General features: G+C 44.0%; 1 protein-coding gene across 1 annotated transcript in view; it reads left to right on the forward strand.

Moving 5' to 3' along the window:
* The window catches only part of LOC139390474 (uncharacterized), a 14,231-nt gene extending 388 nt beyond the window's left edge, over positions 1–13,843 (forward strand). Inside the window, exons 2-9 of the mRNA XM_071137604.1 lie at positions 757–2,319; positions 4,135–4,227; positions 6,795–6,899; positions 7,385–7,494; positions 7,669–8,026; positions 8,442–8,607; positions 12,856–12,950; positions 13,229–13,843. Coding sequence (XP_070993705.1) covers positions 757–2,319; positions 4,135–4,227; positions 6,795–6,899; positions 7,385–7,494; positions 7,669–8,026; positions 8,442–8,607; positions 12,856–12,950; positions 13,229–13,314 — 2,576 coding nt within the window. The 3' untranslated portion in view covers positions 13,315–13,843. The remainder of the gene's footprint in view (positions 1–756; positions 2,320–4,134; positions 4,228–6,794; positions 6,900–7,384; positions 7,495–7,668; positions 8,027–8,441; positions 8,608–12,855; positions 12,951–13,228) is intronic.
* Positions 13,844–14,994: the final 1,151 nt, after the last annotated feature.

Consider the following 14,994-nt stretch of genomic DNA (forward strand, 5'->3'; position numbering starts at 1 on the left):
ATCACTGTGTTGTGTTTCAGGTGTTGTTCAACATCACTTTGTTGTGTTTCAGGTGTTGTTCAACATCACTGTGTTGTGTTTCAGGTGTTGTTCAACATCATTGTGTTGTGTTTCAGGTGTTGTTCAACAGCACTGTGTTGTGTTTCAGGTGTTGTTCAACAGCACTGTGTTGTGTTTCAGGTGTTGTTCAACAGCACTGTGTTGTGTTTCAGGTGTTGTTCAACATCACTGTGTTGTGTTTCAGGTGTTGTTCAACAGCACTGTGTTGTGTTTCAGGTGTTGTTCAACATCACTGTGTTGTGTTTCAGGTGTTGTTCAACATCATTGTGTTGTGTTTCAGGTGTTGTTCAACATCATTGTGTTGTGTTTCAGGTGTTGTTCAACATCACTGTGTTGTGTTTCAGGTGTTGTTCAACATCACTGTGTTGTGTTTCAGGTGTTGTTCAACAGCACTGTGTTGTGTTTCAGGTGTTGTTCAACATCACTGTGTTGTGTTTCAGGTGTTGTTCAACAGCACTGTGTTGTGTTTCAGGTGTTGTTCAACATCATTGTGTTGTGTTTCAGGTGTTGTTCAACATCACTGTGTTGTGTTTCAGGTGTTGTTCAACAGCACTGTGTTGTGTTTCAGGTGTTGTTCAACATCACTGTGTTGTGTTTCAGGTGTTGTTCAACATCACTGTGTTGTGTTTCAGGTGTTGTTCAACAGCACTGTGTTGTGTTTCAGGTGTTGTTCAACATCATTGTGTTGTGTTTCAGGTGTTCATCTCATCCTGATAGGTGGAGTGTGTCAGCTGATTGCCGGCCTCCTGTCGTTCCGTAAATACGACCACCTGAGTGGCACCGCCTTCATTGGCTATGCAGCTCTCTGGGGCAGCTATGGTGCCACACGCATCTTCCTGGGTGCATCTCAATCAATCACAACTAACCTGACCATGTCACATGACCTGATGAGTAACACGACCCAGCTCACTGCCCTCACGACCAACCTATCCCTGTCGGCTGAACTCTGGAACAGCACCTCGCAGAGCCCTGATTGGCTGTCTCTCCTGCTCATCCCCCAGTCTGCCATCGCGGGATTGGTCCCCTACATCCTTCTATCCTTCCTATTGGCCTTCTGCTCTGCCACGGTAAACGTCATCATGCCCTTCGTGTTCGGTGCCATCACGCTTACCCTGCTGTTTGAGGCTGTGGCGGTGGGCGTGTCCTCGGCCTGGCCACTGGTCGTCTCTGGCATTCTAGAACTCCTCATCCTCCTTTTCGCCGTGTACGGCAGCGCCGCCCTGTTGGTGAAAGGTCTGGCGCAGCGCTATGTCCTCAAGGGGTTCGGCACGCCCCTGTTCAACGTGCTCCTGCTGGGGACCAACAGCCCTGCGGCCAGCGCCCAGAGCCTGGGACAGGAGAAGAAGAAGAACACCAAGTACGCTGAACCTCAGGCGCTCTTCTTCTTCTGTGACACGGTGTCTCCCTTCATCATGTTGTTCTACAGCTTTGGATACGTCACGTCCTTCTCCCTGGGTGCTGTGTGGGTCTCCATCATCTCTGCTGCTCAACTCCTCTCTAGCTACTACGCTCACCTGCGGCAAGATGGCTACCTGGTCACCAAGGCCGGCCTGCATGCCGCCTACTGGCTTACCAAGGCGTGGGAGGAGTTTGTGTTGTCGGCTGTGATCGTGTCGGAGCCGGAGAGAGCGGTGGCTACTGGGAGACAGGCGATGGTTGGTGATTGGTTCTTCGTGGCGGTGGCGCTCCTCCTCCTAGTTGTCAGTCTGAGTAATGACACCCTGGAGGTTACCCATAATGCTCTGTTCCTGCTGCTGTCCATCTCCACGGTCCCCCAGATCCCCCTCCAGGGGTACTATGTGTTCTTCGGGGTGTCCTGTTCCCTGTTCGCCTCCGCTTCGCTCTACGGGACATTTTGCCGCCTGATCAACTCCATCGCTGAGAAGAGTCTGATCCCGGTGGGTCCTCAGCCCATCTCCTCCGACCGTCTCCACTCCTTCCTGTCCTGCTTTCGCTCCCCGGGGAAACTCCAGGGGGCGCTACCTTTATCATCATCAGCATCCTCCCCGACCAATCAGATCCCTGACGCTCTGTTCTACCTGACCAACGGCGTGGCCGCTCTCTCGGCGCTCCACGCGGCCTCATCCAGTCAGAGCGTGTCCTTCCTGCGACTGAGTGTTCCCTGGGTTCTGGTATCTGGAGCGGTGGTACAGGGGTTCGTCAGCAGGCTGCAGGTCAGAGGAGGACAAAGGTTTGGCTCCGTCATCCCATCCTTCTACCTGTCTGTCTGGGCCACCTGGACATGGTATCGCTTCGCAGGTATGTGGATGACTTCAAGCTAACACTAACCAATCCTAACTGGAGTTAACTTTTTTCATAACTAGGAAAAGCCCCATAAAAATTCAGACTCCAGCCACCCAAGCCATAGAAAGTTCTCTCTGCTACCGCACGGCAAGCAGTACCAATGTACAAAGTCTGCAACCAACAGGACCCTGAAACACTTCTACCTCTTCTACCCTGTATATACAGCCATGTTAATATCTGATACCCTGTATATATAGCCATGTTATTATCTGATACCCCGTATATATAGCCATGTTATTATCTCATACCCTGTATATACAGCCATGTTATTACCTGATACCCTGTATATATAGCCATGTTATTATCTGATACCCTGTATATATAGCCATGTTATTATCTGGTACCCTGTATATATAGCCATGTTATTATCTCATACCCTGTATATACAGCCATGTTATTATCTCGTACCCTGTATATATAGCCATGTTATTATCTGATAACCTGTATATATAGCCATGTTATTATCTCAAACCCTGTATATATAGCCATGTTATTATCTGATACCCTGTATATATAGCCATGTTATTACCTGATACCCTGTATATATAGCCATGTTATTATCTGGTACCCTGTATATATAGCCATGTTATTATCTGATACCCTGTATATATAGCCATGTTATTATCTGATACCCTGTATATATAGCCATGTTATTATCTGGTACCCTGTATATATAGCCATGTTATTATCTCATACCCTGTATATACAGCCATGTTATTATCTCGTACCCTGTATATATAGCCATGTTATTATCTGATACCCTGTATATATAGCCATGTTATTACCTGATACCCTGTATATATAGCCATGTTATTATCTGGTACCCTGTATATATAGCCATGTTATTATCTGATACCCCGTATATATAGCCATGTTATTATCTGGTACCCTGTATATATAGCCATGTTATTATCTGATACCCTGTATATATAGCCATGTTATTATCTGGTACCCTGTATATATAGCCATGTTATTATCTGATACCCTGTATATATAGCCATGTTATTACCTGATAACCTGTATATATAGCCATGTTATTATCTCATACCATGTATATATAGCCATCTTATTACCTGATAACCTGTATATATAGCCATGTTATTATCTCATACCCTGTATATATAGCCATGTTATTATCTGATACCCTGTATATATAGCCATGTTATTATCTGATACCCTGTATATATAGCCATGTTATTATCTGATACCCTGTATATATAGCCATGTTATTATCTGATACCCTGTATATATAGCCATGTTATTATCTGATAACCTGTATATATAGCCATGTTATTATCTCATTCCATGTATATATAGCCATGTTATTATCTGATAACCTGTATATATAGCCATGTTATTATCTCATACCCTGTATATATAGCCATGTTATTATCTGGTACCCTGTATACATAGCCATGTTATTATCTGATACCCTGTATATATAGCCATGTTATTATCTCATACCCTGTATATATAGCCATGTTATTATCTGATACCCTGTATATATAGCCATGTTATTATCTGATACCCCGTATATATAGCCATGTAATTATCTCGTACCCTGTTGTTGTTGTTGTTGTTAATGTTGATGTTGTTGTTGATCTTGTTGTTGTTGCTGTTGATGTGCTTGTTGTTAATGTTGTTGTTAATGTTGTTGATGTTGTTGTTGATGTTGTTGATGTGGTTGTTGTTGTTGTTGTTGTTGTTGTTGTTGCTGTCTCCATGCTCGGTTGCCTGTTTCAGTAAAACATCTCTGTGTTCTTTTCTCAGGCCCCTTGCTGCAGATCTCTCCAGTAGGATCCTATGGGTTTACAGCTGGAGCCATCGCTTTCCTGGTCATCAACGCTTTCCTCATGCTCATCGGTCAGTCTTTACATGAAATCATCTATATCTACCTCTTCTCCTGCTGCAATACAGAGGGAGAGAAGAACGGAGTGGGTTTTCCCTAATGTCATTCTATTCCCTACACAGCCCCATGGGTCCTGGTCTAAAGTAGTGCACTATATAGAGAATAGGCCCTGGTCTATAGTAGTGCACTATATAGAGAATAGGGCACTGGTCTATAGTAGTGCACTATATAGGGAATAGGGCACTGGTCTAAAGTAGTGCACTACAGTGCATTGCGAAAGTATTCGGCCCCCTTGAACTTTGCGACCTTTTGCCACATTTCAGGCTTCAAACATAAAGATATAAAACTGTATTTTTTTGTGAAGAATCAACAACAAGTGGGACACAATCATGAAGTGGAACGACATTTATTGGATATTTCAAACTTTTTTAACAAATCAAAAACTGAAAAATTGGGCGTGCAAAATTATTCAGCCCCTTTACTTTCAGTGCAGCAAACTCTCTCCAGAAGTTCAGTGAGGATCTCTGAATGATCCAATGTTGACCTAAATGACTAATGATGATAAATACAATCCACCTGTGTGTAATCAAGTCTCCGTATAAATGCACCTGCACTGTGATAGTCTCAGAGGTCCGTTAAAAGCGCAGAGAGCATCATGAAGAACAAGGAACACACCAGGCAGGTCCGAGATACTGTTGTGAAGAAGTTTAAAGCGATGCAGCCAAGAGGCCCATGATCACTCTGGATGAACTGCAGAGATCTACAGCTGAGGTGGGAGACTCTGTCCATAGGACAACAATCAGTCGTATATTGCACAAATATGGCCTTTATGGAAGAGTGGCAAGAAGAAAGCCATTTCTTAAAGACATCCATAAAAAGTGTCGTTTAAAGTTTGCCACAAGCCACCTGGGAGACACACCAAACATGTGGAAGAAGGTGCTCTGGTCAGATGAAACCAAAATTGAACTTTTTGGCAACAATGCAAGATGTTATGTTTGGCGTAAAAGCAACACAGCTCATCACACTGAACACACCATCCCCACTGTCAAACATGGTGGTGGCAGCATCATGGTTTGGGCCTGCTTTTCTTCAGCAGGGACAGGGAAGATGGTTAAAATTGATGGGAAGATGGATGGAGCCAAATACAGGACCATTCTGGAAGAAAACCTGATGGAGTCTGCAAAAGACCTGAGACTGGGACGGAGATTTGTCTTCCAACAAGACAATGATCCAAAACATAAAGCAAAATCTCTCGATGTGCAAAACTGATAGAGACATACCCCAAGCGACTTACAGCTGTAATTGCAGCAAAAGGTGGCGCTACAAAGTATTAACTTAAGGGGGCTGAATAATTTTGCACGCCCAATTTTTCAGTTTTTGATTTGTTAAAAAAGTTTGAAATATCCAATAAATGTCGTTCCACTTCATGATTGTGTCCCACTTGTTGTTGATTCTTCACAAAAAAATACAGTTTTATATCTTTATGTTTGAAGCCTGAAATGTGGCAAAAGGTCGCAAAGTTCAAGGGGGCCGAATACTTTCGCAATGCACTGTATATAGGGAATAGGGCACTGGTCTATAGTAGTGCACTATATAGGGAATAGGGCACTGGTCTAAAGTAGTGCCCACTCCATGGTAACCTGGTCCTAACCCTATCCATGGTAACCTGGTCCTAACCCTCTCCATGGTAACCTGGTCCTAAACCTCTCCATGGTAACCTGGTCCTAACCCTCTCCATGGTAACCTGGTCCTAACCCTCTCCATGGTAACCTGGTCCTAAACCTCTCCATGGTAACCTGGTCCTAACCCTCTCCATGGTAACCTGGTCCTAACCCCCTCCATGGTAACCTGGTCCTAACCCTCTCCATGGTAACCTGGTCCTAACCCTCTCCATGGTAACCTGGTCCTAACCCTCTCCATGGTAACCTGGTCCTAACCCTCTCCATGGTAACCTGGTCCTAAGCCTCTCCATGGTAACCTGGTCCTAACCCTCTCCATGGTAACCTGGTCCTAAACCTCTCCATGGTAACCTGGTCCTAACCCTCTCCATGGTAACCTGGTCCTAACCCACTCCATGGTAACCTGGTCCTAACCCTCTCCATGGTAACCTGGTCCTAACCCTCTCCATGGTAACCTGGTCCTAACCCTCTCCATGGTAACCTGGTCCTAACCCTCTCCATGGTAACCTGGTCCTAACCCTCTCCATGGTAACCTGGTCCTAACCCCCTCCATGGTAACCTGGTCCTAACCCTCTCCATGGTAACCTGGTCCTAACCCTGTCCATGGTAACTTGGTCCTAACCCACTCCATGGTAACCTGGTCCTAACCCTCTCCATGGTAACCTGGTCCTAACCCACTCCATGGTAACCTGGTCCTAACCCTCTCCATGGTAACCTGGTCCTAACCCTCTCCATGGTAACCTGGTCCTAACCCTCTCCATGGTAACCTGGTCCTAACCCTCTCCATGGTAACCTGGTCCTAACCCCCTCCATGGTAACCTGGTCCTAACCCTCTCCATGGTAACCTGGTCCTAACCCTCTCCATGGTAACCTGGTCCTAACCCTCTCCATGTCTCCTCCAGCTGCGTATGGTAACCTGGTCCTCTTGTCTCTGACCGTGGTCATGGAGATGGTTCTGGTGTGTTTCCTCCTGTCCACTCTGCAACAGCTCCCCTACCAGCTGGAGAGTAAGTGACGTGCTTTTCACCTCCCTACACTGACAGGACTCACATTCTACATAAACGGCTCAGGAGGCTCCTGAGGGGAGAACGGCTCATAAAAATGGCCGGAACGGAGCAAATGAAATGGCATCAACCACCTTGAAACTATGTGTTTGATGTATTTGCTACCATTCCACTGATTCTGTTCCAGTCAATAGAACAAGCCCTAATGGCAAGCCCTCATTTCTCCCCAATGAAGGTTCCACCAACCTATTGTGATATACAGTAAGGCTGAAACCCAAAACCAACACTTGGCCATCTGCCCTTTATGGAGTGATCGGAGTGGTTGAAGTGTTGGGTTTGTGATTCAGACAGTGTTATGTGGTATCCATCGTGACCGTATATCAATACGTTTGCTGCTCAAACAGTAACTGTAAAATGTACACATTATTTTGCAATCTAGATGTCAGCTGTGTAACTGTTCTAACACATTTCTGGCGTTGTTCTTGTAGTTGCCATGCTAGCTGTGTTCTCTGTCATCTGTCTATATGGAACCCTGGCATCACTGGTCAACTGTACCTTCCATCAGAGTGTGATGCCCATGGGGCCTCCACTGGTTAAGGTGAGAACAAGGCACTATTCCATTCTGTTGCTTTCCACTGGATGAGCTGACAAGTAGAATGGAGTGGGTTCATGTGCTTCATTACATTTTATTCTACTTTTCTCCAATCCAGTTCATTCCTTTTCTATTGTGTTCCATATCGTGTGTCTCTCTCCCTGTGTTGTTGTGTCTCAGGATGTGAATCAGCAGCAGAAGTCCTCCCCTGCCCTGCCTTGTCCCGTGGCAGACTCCAGACTGACCAGCGGTCTTCTGAAGATCTCCACACTGCTGGACGACGGGGGTGTCTGTGGAATCCCCACCGATACGGTCTACGCCCTGGCCGCATCCTGCAAGAACCCTCAGGCCATCGAGAACATCTACAACATTAAGGACCGTCCAGCAGAGAAACCCATCTGTATCTGTATCTCCAGTGTGGAGCAGCTGGTGGCAGCCAAGCCCCCATTCAGCTCTCTACTCTGGGAATTCATGAGGAACGTCTACCCTGGAGGGATCAGCTGCATCGTCAGCAAGGGAGACTGGCTACTCAGACTGGGTAAGGGGTGAGGAGGGGGAGGAGGAGGGTGGCTTCAACTGCATTGCGATTTTAAATAGTTTTTAAAACTTTATTTAACTAAGCAAGTCAGTTAAGAACAAATTCTTATTTTCAATGACAGCCTAGGAACAGTGGGTTGACTGCCTGTTCAGGTGCAGAATTACAGATTTGTACCTTGTCAGCTCAGAGGTTTGAACTTGCAACCTTCCGCTTACTAGTCCAACGCTCTAACCACTAGGCTACCCTGCCGGGTTACATTGGTTTAGAGTTAGGGATACTCTCATAAATGGTTTGATAACAGCATGCCTGACTTCCACTTATTGAAACAACATATTATTTTATTATTTTATTACTTTATTCTATATTGTGAGCGATCATTCGATTTATGTTCTAATTGTTTACCTATGTTGTCCAGGTGTGGGTCCGGCCTACGACCGCGTGGGGACCAATGATAGCATCATGATCCGAGTCCCTGACCACACCGTCACAGGACACCTGTGTAACATCACCGGACCACTTGCAATCACCTCAGCCAATCCCAGTGGAGAACCCGACAGCACGCACCACGACATGGTCATCAGGTAAAGTCCTATCATAACACTCACCTGTACCCACCAGTACCCACCTCTACTCACCTGTACTCGCCTGTTCTCACCTCTACCCACCTGTATTCGCCTGTACTCACCTGTACTCACCTGTACCCACCTGTACCCACCTGTACCCTGTACTCACCTATACTTAAGCACTTAAGCCTGTTGGTATGCTATGCTCCCTTCATCAGATAGTTTGAACAGCTATGCTCCCTTCATCAGATAGTTTGAACAGCTATGCTCCCTTCATCAGATAGTTTGAACAGCTATGCCCCCTTCATTAGATAGTTTGAACAGCTATGCTCCCTTCATCAGATAGTTTGAACAGCTATGCTCCCTTCATTAGATAGTTTGAACAGCTATGCTCCCTTCATTAGATAGTTTGAACAGCTATGCTCCCTTCATCAGATAGTTTGAACAGCTATGCTCCCTTCATCAGATAGTTTGAACAGCTATGCTCCCTTCATCAGATAGTTTGAACAGCTATGCTCCCTTCATCAGATAGTTTGAACAGCTATGCTCCCTTCATTAGATAGTTTGAACAGCTATGCTCCCTTCATTAGATAGTTTGAACAGCTATGCTCCCTTCATCAGATAGTTTGAACAGCTATGCTCCCTTCATCAGATAGTTTGAACAGCTATGCTCCCTTCATTAGATAGTTTGAACAGCTATGCTCCCTTCATCAGATAGTTTGAACAGCTATGCTCCCTTCATTAGATAGTTTGAACAGCTATGCTCCCTTCATCAGATAGTTTGAACAGCTATGCTCCCTTCATCAGATAGTTTGAACAGCTATGCTCCCTTCATTAGATAGTTTGAACAGCTATGCTCCCTTCATCAGATAGTTTGAACAGCTATGCTCCCTTCATCAGATAGTTTGAACAGCTATGCTCCCTTCATCAGATAGTTTGAACAGCTATGCTCCCTTCATCAGATAGTTTGAACAGCTATGCTCCCTTCATTAGATAGTTTGAACAGCTATGCTCCCTTCATTAGATAGTTTGAACAGCTATGCTCCCTTCATCAGATAGTTTGAACAGCTATGCTCCCTTCATCAGATAGTTTGAACAGCTATGCTCCCTTCATTAGATAGTTTGAACAGCTATGCTCCCTTCATCAGATAGTTTGAACAGCTATGCTCCCTTCATCAGATAGTTTGAACAGCTATGCTCCCTTCATCAGATAGTTTGAACAGCTATGCTCCCTTCATCAGATAGTTTGAACAGCTATGCTCCCTTCATGCTGATCATGATACTAAAAGTGATGTCAGTATTGAAGTATTTTTTCTATCTTGGATTGCTGGTTGTATTGTAAACTGGTCTGATATTTCCTGTCAGACTGGTTTCATATCAGTCAGCCTGCTGTGTAAATATCCAGTTCTACTAATATATCTGTGTTAATCAGTCCTCTGCCTTGTGTCCTGCTGGCTGTAGGGTCATGATGGTTAGTTTCCATTGATGGTAGGTGCCGTTTAAGAATAGTGAGGACGATTATTTTTCTAAGAGCATGGCCTTAAATCTATTACAGCATATTGAATGACTGGAATTCATTATTCCATTCACCCAGTTCAATGTAACAGTGATCGGTTTAGGCTACTACATGATACTCTAATTTTCCCTCTACCCATCATGAGGTTGCTACAACCTAGCCTACAAATGAACGTTTACAATGTAGGTGCGCAGGTCGTGTAATCAAGGTGACAGACAGTGACACATTCAATATCGCCTTTCACACTCTTGCCTGCATCTAGCTGATCTAGGGTGGAATCATTTGTACAAACAAAATCAAATCAAATCAAATGTTATTTGTCACATGCGCCAAATACACAGGTGTAGTAGACCTTACAGTGAAATGCTGAATACAACAGGTGTAGTAGACCTTACAGTGAAATGCTGAATACAACAGGTGTAGTAGACCTTACAGTGAAATGCTGAATACAACAGGTGTAGTAGACCTCACAGTGAAATGCTGAATACAACAGGTGTAGTAGACCTTACAGTGAACTGCTGAATACAACAGGTGTAGTAGACCTTACAGTGAAATGCTGAATACAACAGGTGTAGTAGACCTTACAGTGAACTGCTGAATACAACAGGTGTAGTAGACCTTACAGTGAAATTATGAATACAACAGGTGTAGTAGACCTTACTGTTAAATGCTGAATACAACAGGTGTAGTAAACCTTACAGTGAAATGCTGAATACAACAGGTGTAGTAGACCTTACAGTGAAATGCTGAATACAACAGGTGTAGTAGACCTTACAGTGAAATGCTGAATACAACAGGTGTAGTAGACCTTACAGTGAACTGCTGAATACAACAGGTGTAGTAGACCTTACAGTGAAATGCTGAATACAACAGGTGTAGTAGACCTTACAGTGAAATTATGAATACAACAGATGTAGTAGACCTTACAGTGAAATGCTGAATACAACAGGTGTAGTAGACCTTACAGTGAAATGCTGAATACAACAGGTGTAGTAGACCTTACAGTGAAATGCTGAATACAACAGGTGTAGTAGACCTCACAGTGAAATGCTGAATACAACAGGTGTAGTAGATCTTACAGTGAAATGCTGAATACAACAGGTGTAGTAGACCTCACAGTGAAATGCTGAATACAACAGGTGTAGTAGACCTTACAGTGAAATGCTGAATACAACAGGTGTAGTGAACCTACTCTGACACTGTCTGTCTCTTTGTGTATCCTAGTCGGCCTTGGCAATCTAAACCTAACCTGAACCTGAACCTGAACCTACTCTGACACTGTCTGTCTCTATGTGTATCCTAGTCGGCCTTGGCAATCTAAACCTAACCTGAACCTGAACCTGAACCTACTCTGACACTGTCTGTCTCTATGTGTATCCTAGTCGGCTGGGCCAATCTAAACCTAACCTAAACCTGAACCTGAACCTACTCTGACACTGTCTGTCTCTATGTGTATCCTAGTCGGCTGGGCCAATCTAAACCTAACCTAAACCTGAACCTTCTCTGACACTGTCTGGCTCTATGTGTATCCTAGTCGGCTGGACCAATCTAAACCTAACCTAAACCTGAACCTGAACCTGAACCTACTCTGACACTGTCTGTCTCTATGTGTATCCTAGTCGGCTGGGCCAATCTAAACCTAACCTAAACCTGAACCTGAACCTACTCTGACACTGTCTGTCTCTATGTGTATCCTAGTCGGCTGGGCCAATCTAAACCTAACCTAAACCTGAACCTGAACCTACTCTGACACTGTCTGTCTCTGTGTGTATCCTAGTCAGCTGGGGCAATCTAAACCTAACCTAAACCTGAACCTGAACCTACTCTGACACTGTCTGTCTCTATGTGTATCCTAGTCGGCTGGGGCAATCTAAACCTAACCTGAACCTGAACCTACTCTGACACTGTCTGTCTCTATGTGTATCCTAGTCGGCTGGGCCAATCTAAACCTAACCTAAACCTGAACCTGAACCTACTCTGACACTGTCTGTCTCTATGTGTATCCTAGTCGGCTGGGCCAATCTAAACCTAACCTAAACCTGAACCTGAACCTACTCTGACACGGTCTGTCTCTATGTGTATCCTAGTCGGCTGGGCCAATCAAAACCTAAACCTGAACCTACTCTGACACTGTCTGTCTCTATGTGTATCCTAGTTGGCTGGGCCAATCTAAACCTAACCTAAACCTGAACCTGAACCTACTCTGACACTGTCTGTCTCTATGTGTATCCTAGTCAGCTGGGCCAATCTAAACCTAACCTAAACCTGAACCTGAACCTACTCTGACACTGTCTGTCTCTATGTGTATCCTAGTTGGCTGGGCCAATCTAAATCTAACCTAAACCTGAACCTGAACCTGAACCTACTCTGACACTGTCTGTCTCTATGTGTATCCTAGTCGGCTGGGTCAATCTAAACCTGAACCTGAACCTGAACCTACTCTGACACTGTCTGTCTCTATGTGTATCCTAGTCGGCTGGGCCAATCTAAACCTGAACCTGAACCTACTCTGACACTGTCTGTCTCTATGTGTATCCTAGTCGGCTGGGTCAATCTAAACCTGAACCTGAACCTGAACCTACTCTGACACTGTCTGTCTCTATGTGTATCCTACTCGGCTGGGCCAATCTAAACCTGAACCTGAACCTACTCTGACACTGTCTGTCTCTATGTGTATCCTAGTCGGCTGGGCCAATCTAAACCTGAACCTGAACCTACTCTGACACTGTCTGTCTCTATGTGTATCCTAGTCGGCTTGGCCATAAGATCCAGGGGGTTCTGTGTGACGGGGATTCCAACGAGATCGTAGCCTCAACGGTGGTGAACTGCCTCAAGATAGATGAAGGTATGATGTTACAGAACAGAAGCACACTACAATAACTAATTACTAACCTCTTAGGTTGTGTTGTCCTGTCTTGGGATGGAACATTCTGGAAACTTTCCCTAAATTCCCAGGCTTTCCAGAAATACAGGTTGAAAGATTCCTGGATTTCAAAGAATCCTCTGACCAGGATTTCTAGAAAACCTGGGAACGTTACCGGGACATTGCAACCCTTGTCCCACCCTATGATTCATTGTGTGTCAGTGATCACTCAGTCAATATTGTGTTTCCTCCTCCTCCAGGCACGATTAGTATCGTGAGGGAAGGCTGCGTCCCGGCTGTGAAGGTCCGACAGATCTTTGAGAGGGTGAAGACCAGTATGTTGTGAGGAGGACCCTTCCCTCCGTCCCTCTATCCTCTCTTCCACCCAGCTCCCCTCCCCCATTCTCTCCCTCCATCCTCTGTTGACCAATGACGACACTCAGATCAGATACTGGACCCACCCACCTCAGGCCACCATCCAATATGTCTCTCAAACATGTTGAGGAACAGTTGTTACATATTTATTCTGTATGTTGTCGATGTAATCATATATAAATATGTGCATTTTAGATTCGATTTTAGGATTATAAGTATGTTTTGTTTTGTTCTGTATGATTTGATTATGTAAAATGAAGTGTTAACAGAAATTATACGCTAATGATGTAGTACTCTAAATGAGGGATTAATGAAGGATGATGTAGAACTCTAAATGAGGGATTAATGAAGGATGATGTAGAACTCTAAATGAGGGATTAATGAAGGATGATGTAGTGCTCTAAATGAGGGATTAATGAAGGATGATGTAGTTGTCTAAATGAGGGATTAATGAAGGATGATGTAGAACTCTAAATGAGGGATTAATGAAGGATGATGTATGTGAATGAACGATGCTGCTGGGTATAAATTAATAATACATTATTGTGAAGTACTGTTTAACTGGGAATATATATATTGTTTAATATGGGAGATTGACGCTGGCCAAATGCATACATGCAACATTGAAAAGCATTATTTGCTTTGGCAATTTACTGCAATAGATCCATGTACATAGTGAAGTTATACTTTAAAAAAAACTGTTGTAGATCCATGTATATAGTGAAGTTATACTTTCAAAAAAACTGTTGTAGATCCATGTATATAGTGAAGTTATACTTTCAGAATAAAACTCGAATTAAATATACTTATTTCTCCACTTTGTTCTGCTCTGTAACCAACATTTCAGATCATCAAATCAAACGTTATTTTCCACATGTGCCAAATACAGCAGGGGCAGACTTTACCGTGAAATGCTGATTTACGAGCCCTTAACCAACGGTGAAGTTAAAAAGTAAGACACATGTTTGCTAAACTAATAAGGAAAAAGGAAGACAATGAAAACAATAACGAGGCTATAAACAGGAAGTAGCAGGTAGTAACATGGCTATAAACAGGAAGTACCAGGTAGTAACATGGCTATAAACAGGGAGTACCAGGTAATAACATGGCTACATACATGGAGTACCAGGTAATAACATGGCTATATACAGGGAGTACCAGGTAATAACATGGCTATAAACAGGAAGTAGCAGGTAATAACATGGCTATAAACAGGAAGTACCAGGTAGTAACATGGCTATAAACAGGAAGTACCAGGTAGTAACATGGCTATAAACAGGGAGTACCATGTAATAACATGGCTATATACAGGGAGTACCAGGTAATAACATGGCTATATACTGGGATTACCAGGTAATAACATGGCTATATACAGGGAGTACCAGGTAATAACATGGCTATATACAGGGAGTACCAGGTAGTAACATGGTTATATACAGGAAGTACCAGGTAATAACATGGCTATATACAGGGAGTACCAGGTAATAACATGGCTATATACAGGGAGGTAATAACATGGCTATATACTGTGAGTACCAGCTAATAACATGGCTATATACAGAGAGGTAATAACATGGCTATATACAGAGAGGTAATAACATGGCTATATACAGAGAGGTAATAACATGGCTATATACAGGGAGTACCAGGT

The sequence above is a fragment of the Oncorhynchus clarkii genome, chromosome 31, assembly GCF_045791955.1.
Source record: "Oncorhynchus clarkii lewisi isolate Uvic-CL-2024 chromosome 31, UVic_Ocla_1.0, whole genome shotgun sequence".
Classification (NCBI taxonomy): Eukaryota; Metazoa; Chordata; class Actinopteri; order Salmoniformes; family Salmonidae; genus Oncorhynchus; species Oncorhynchus clarkii.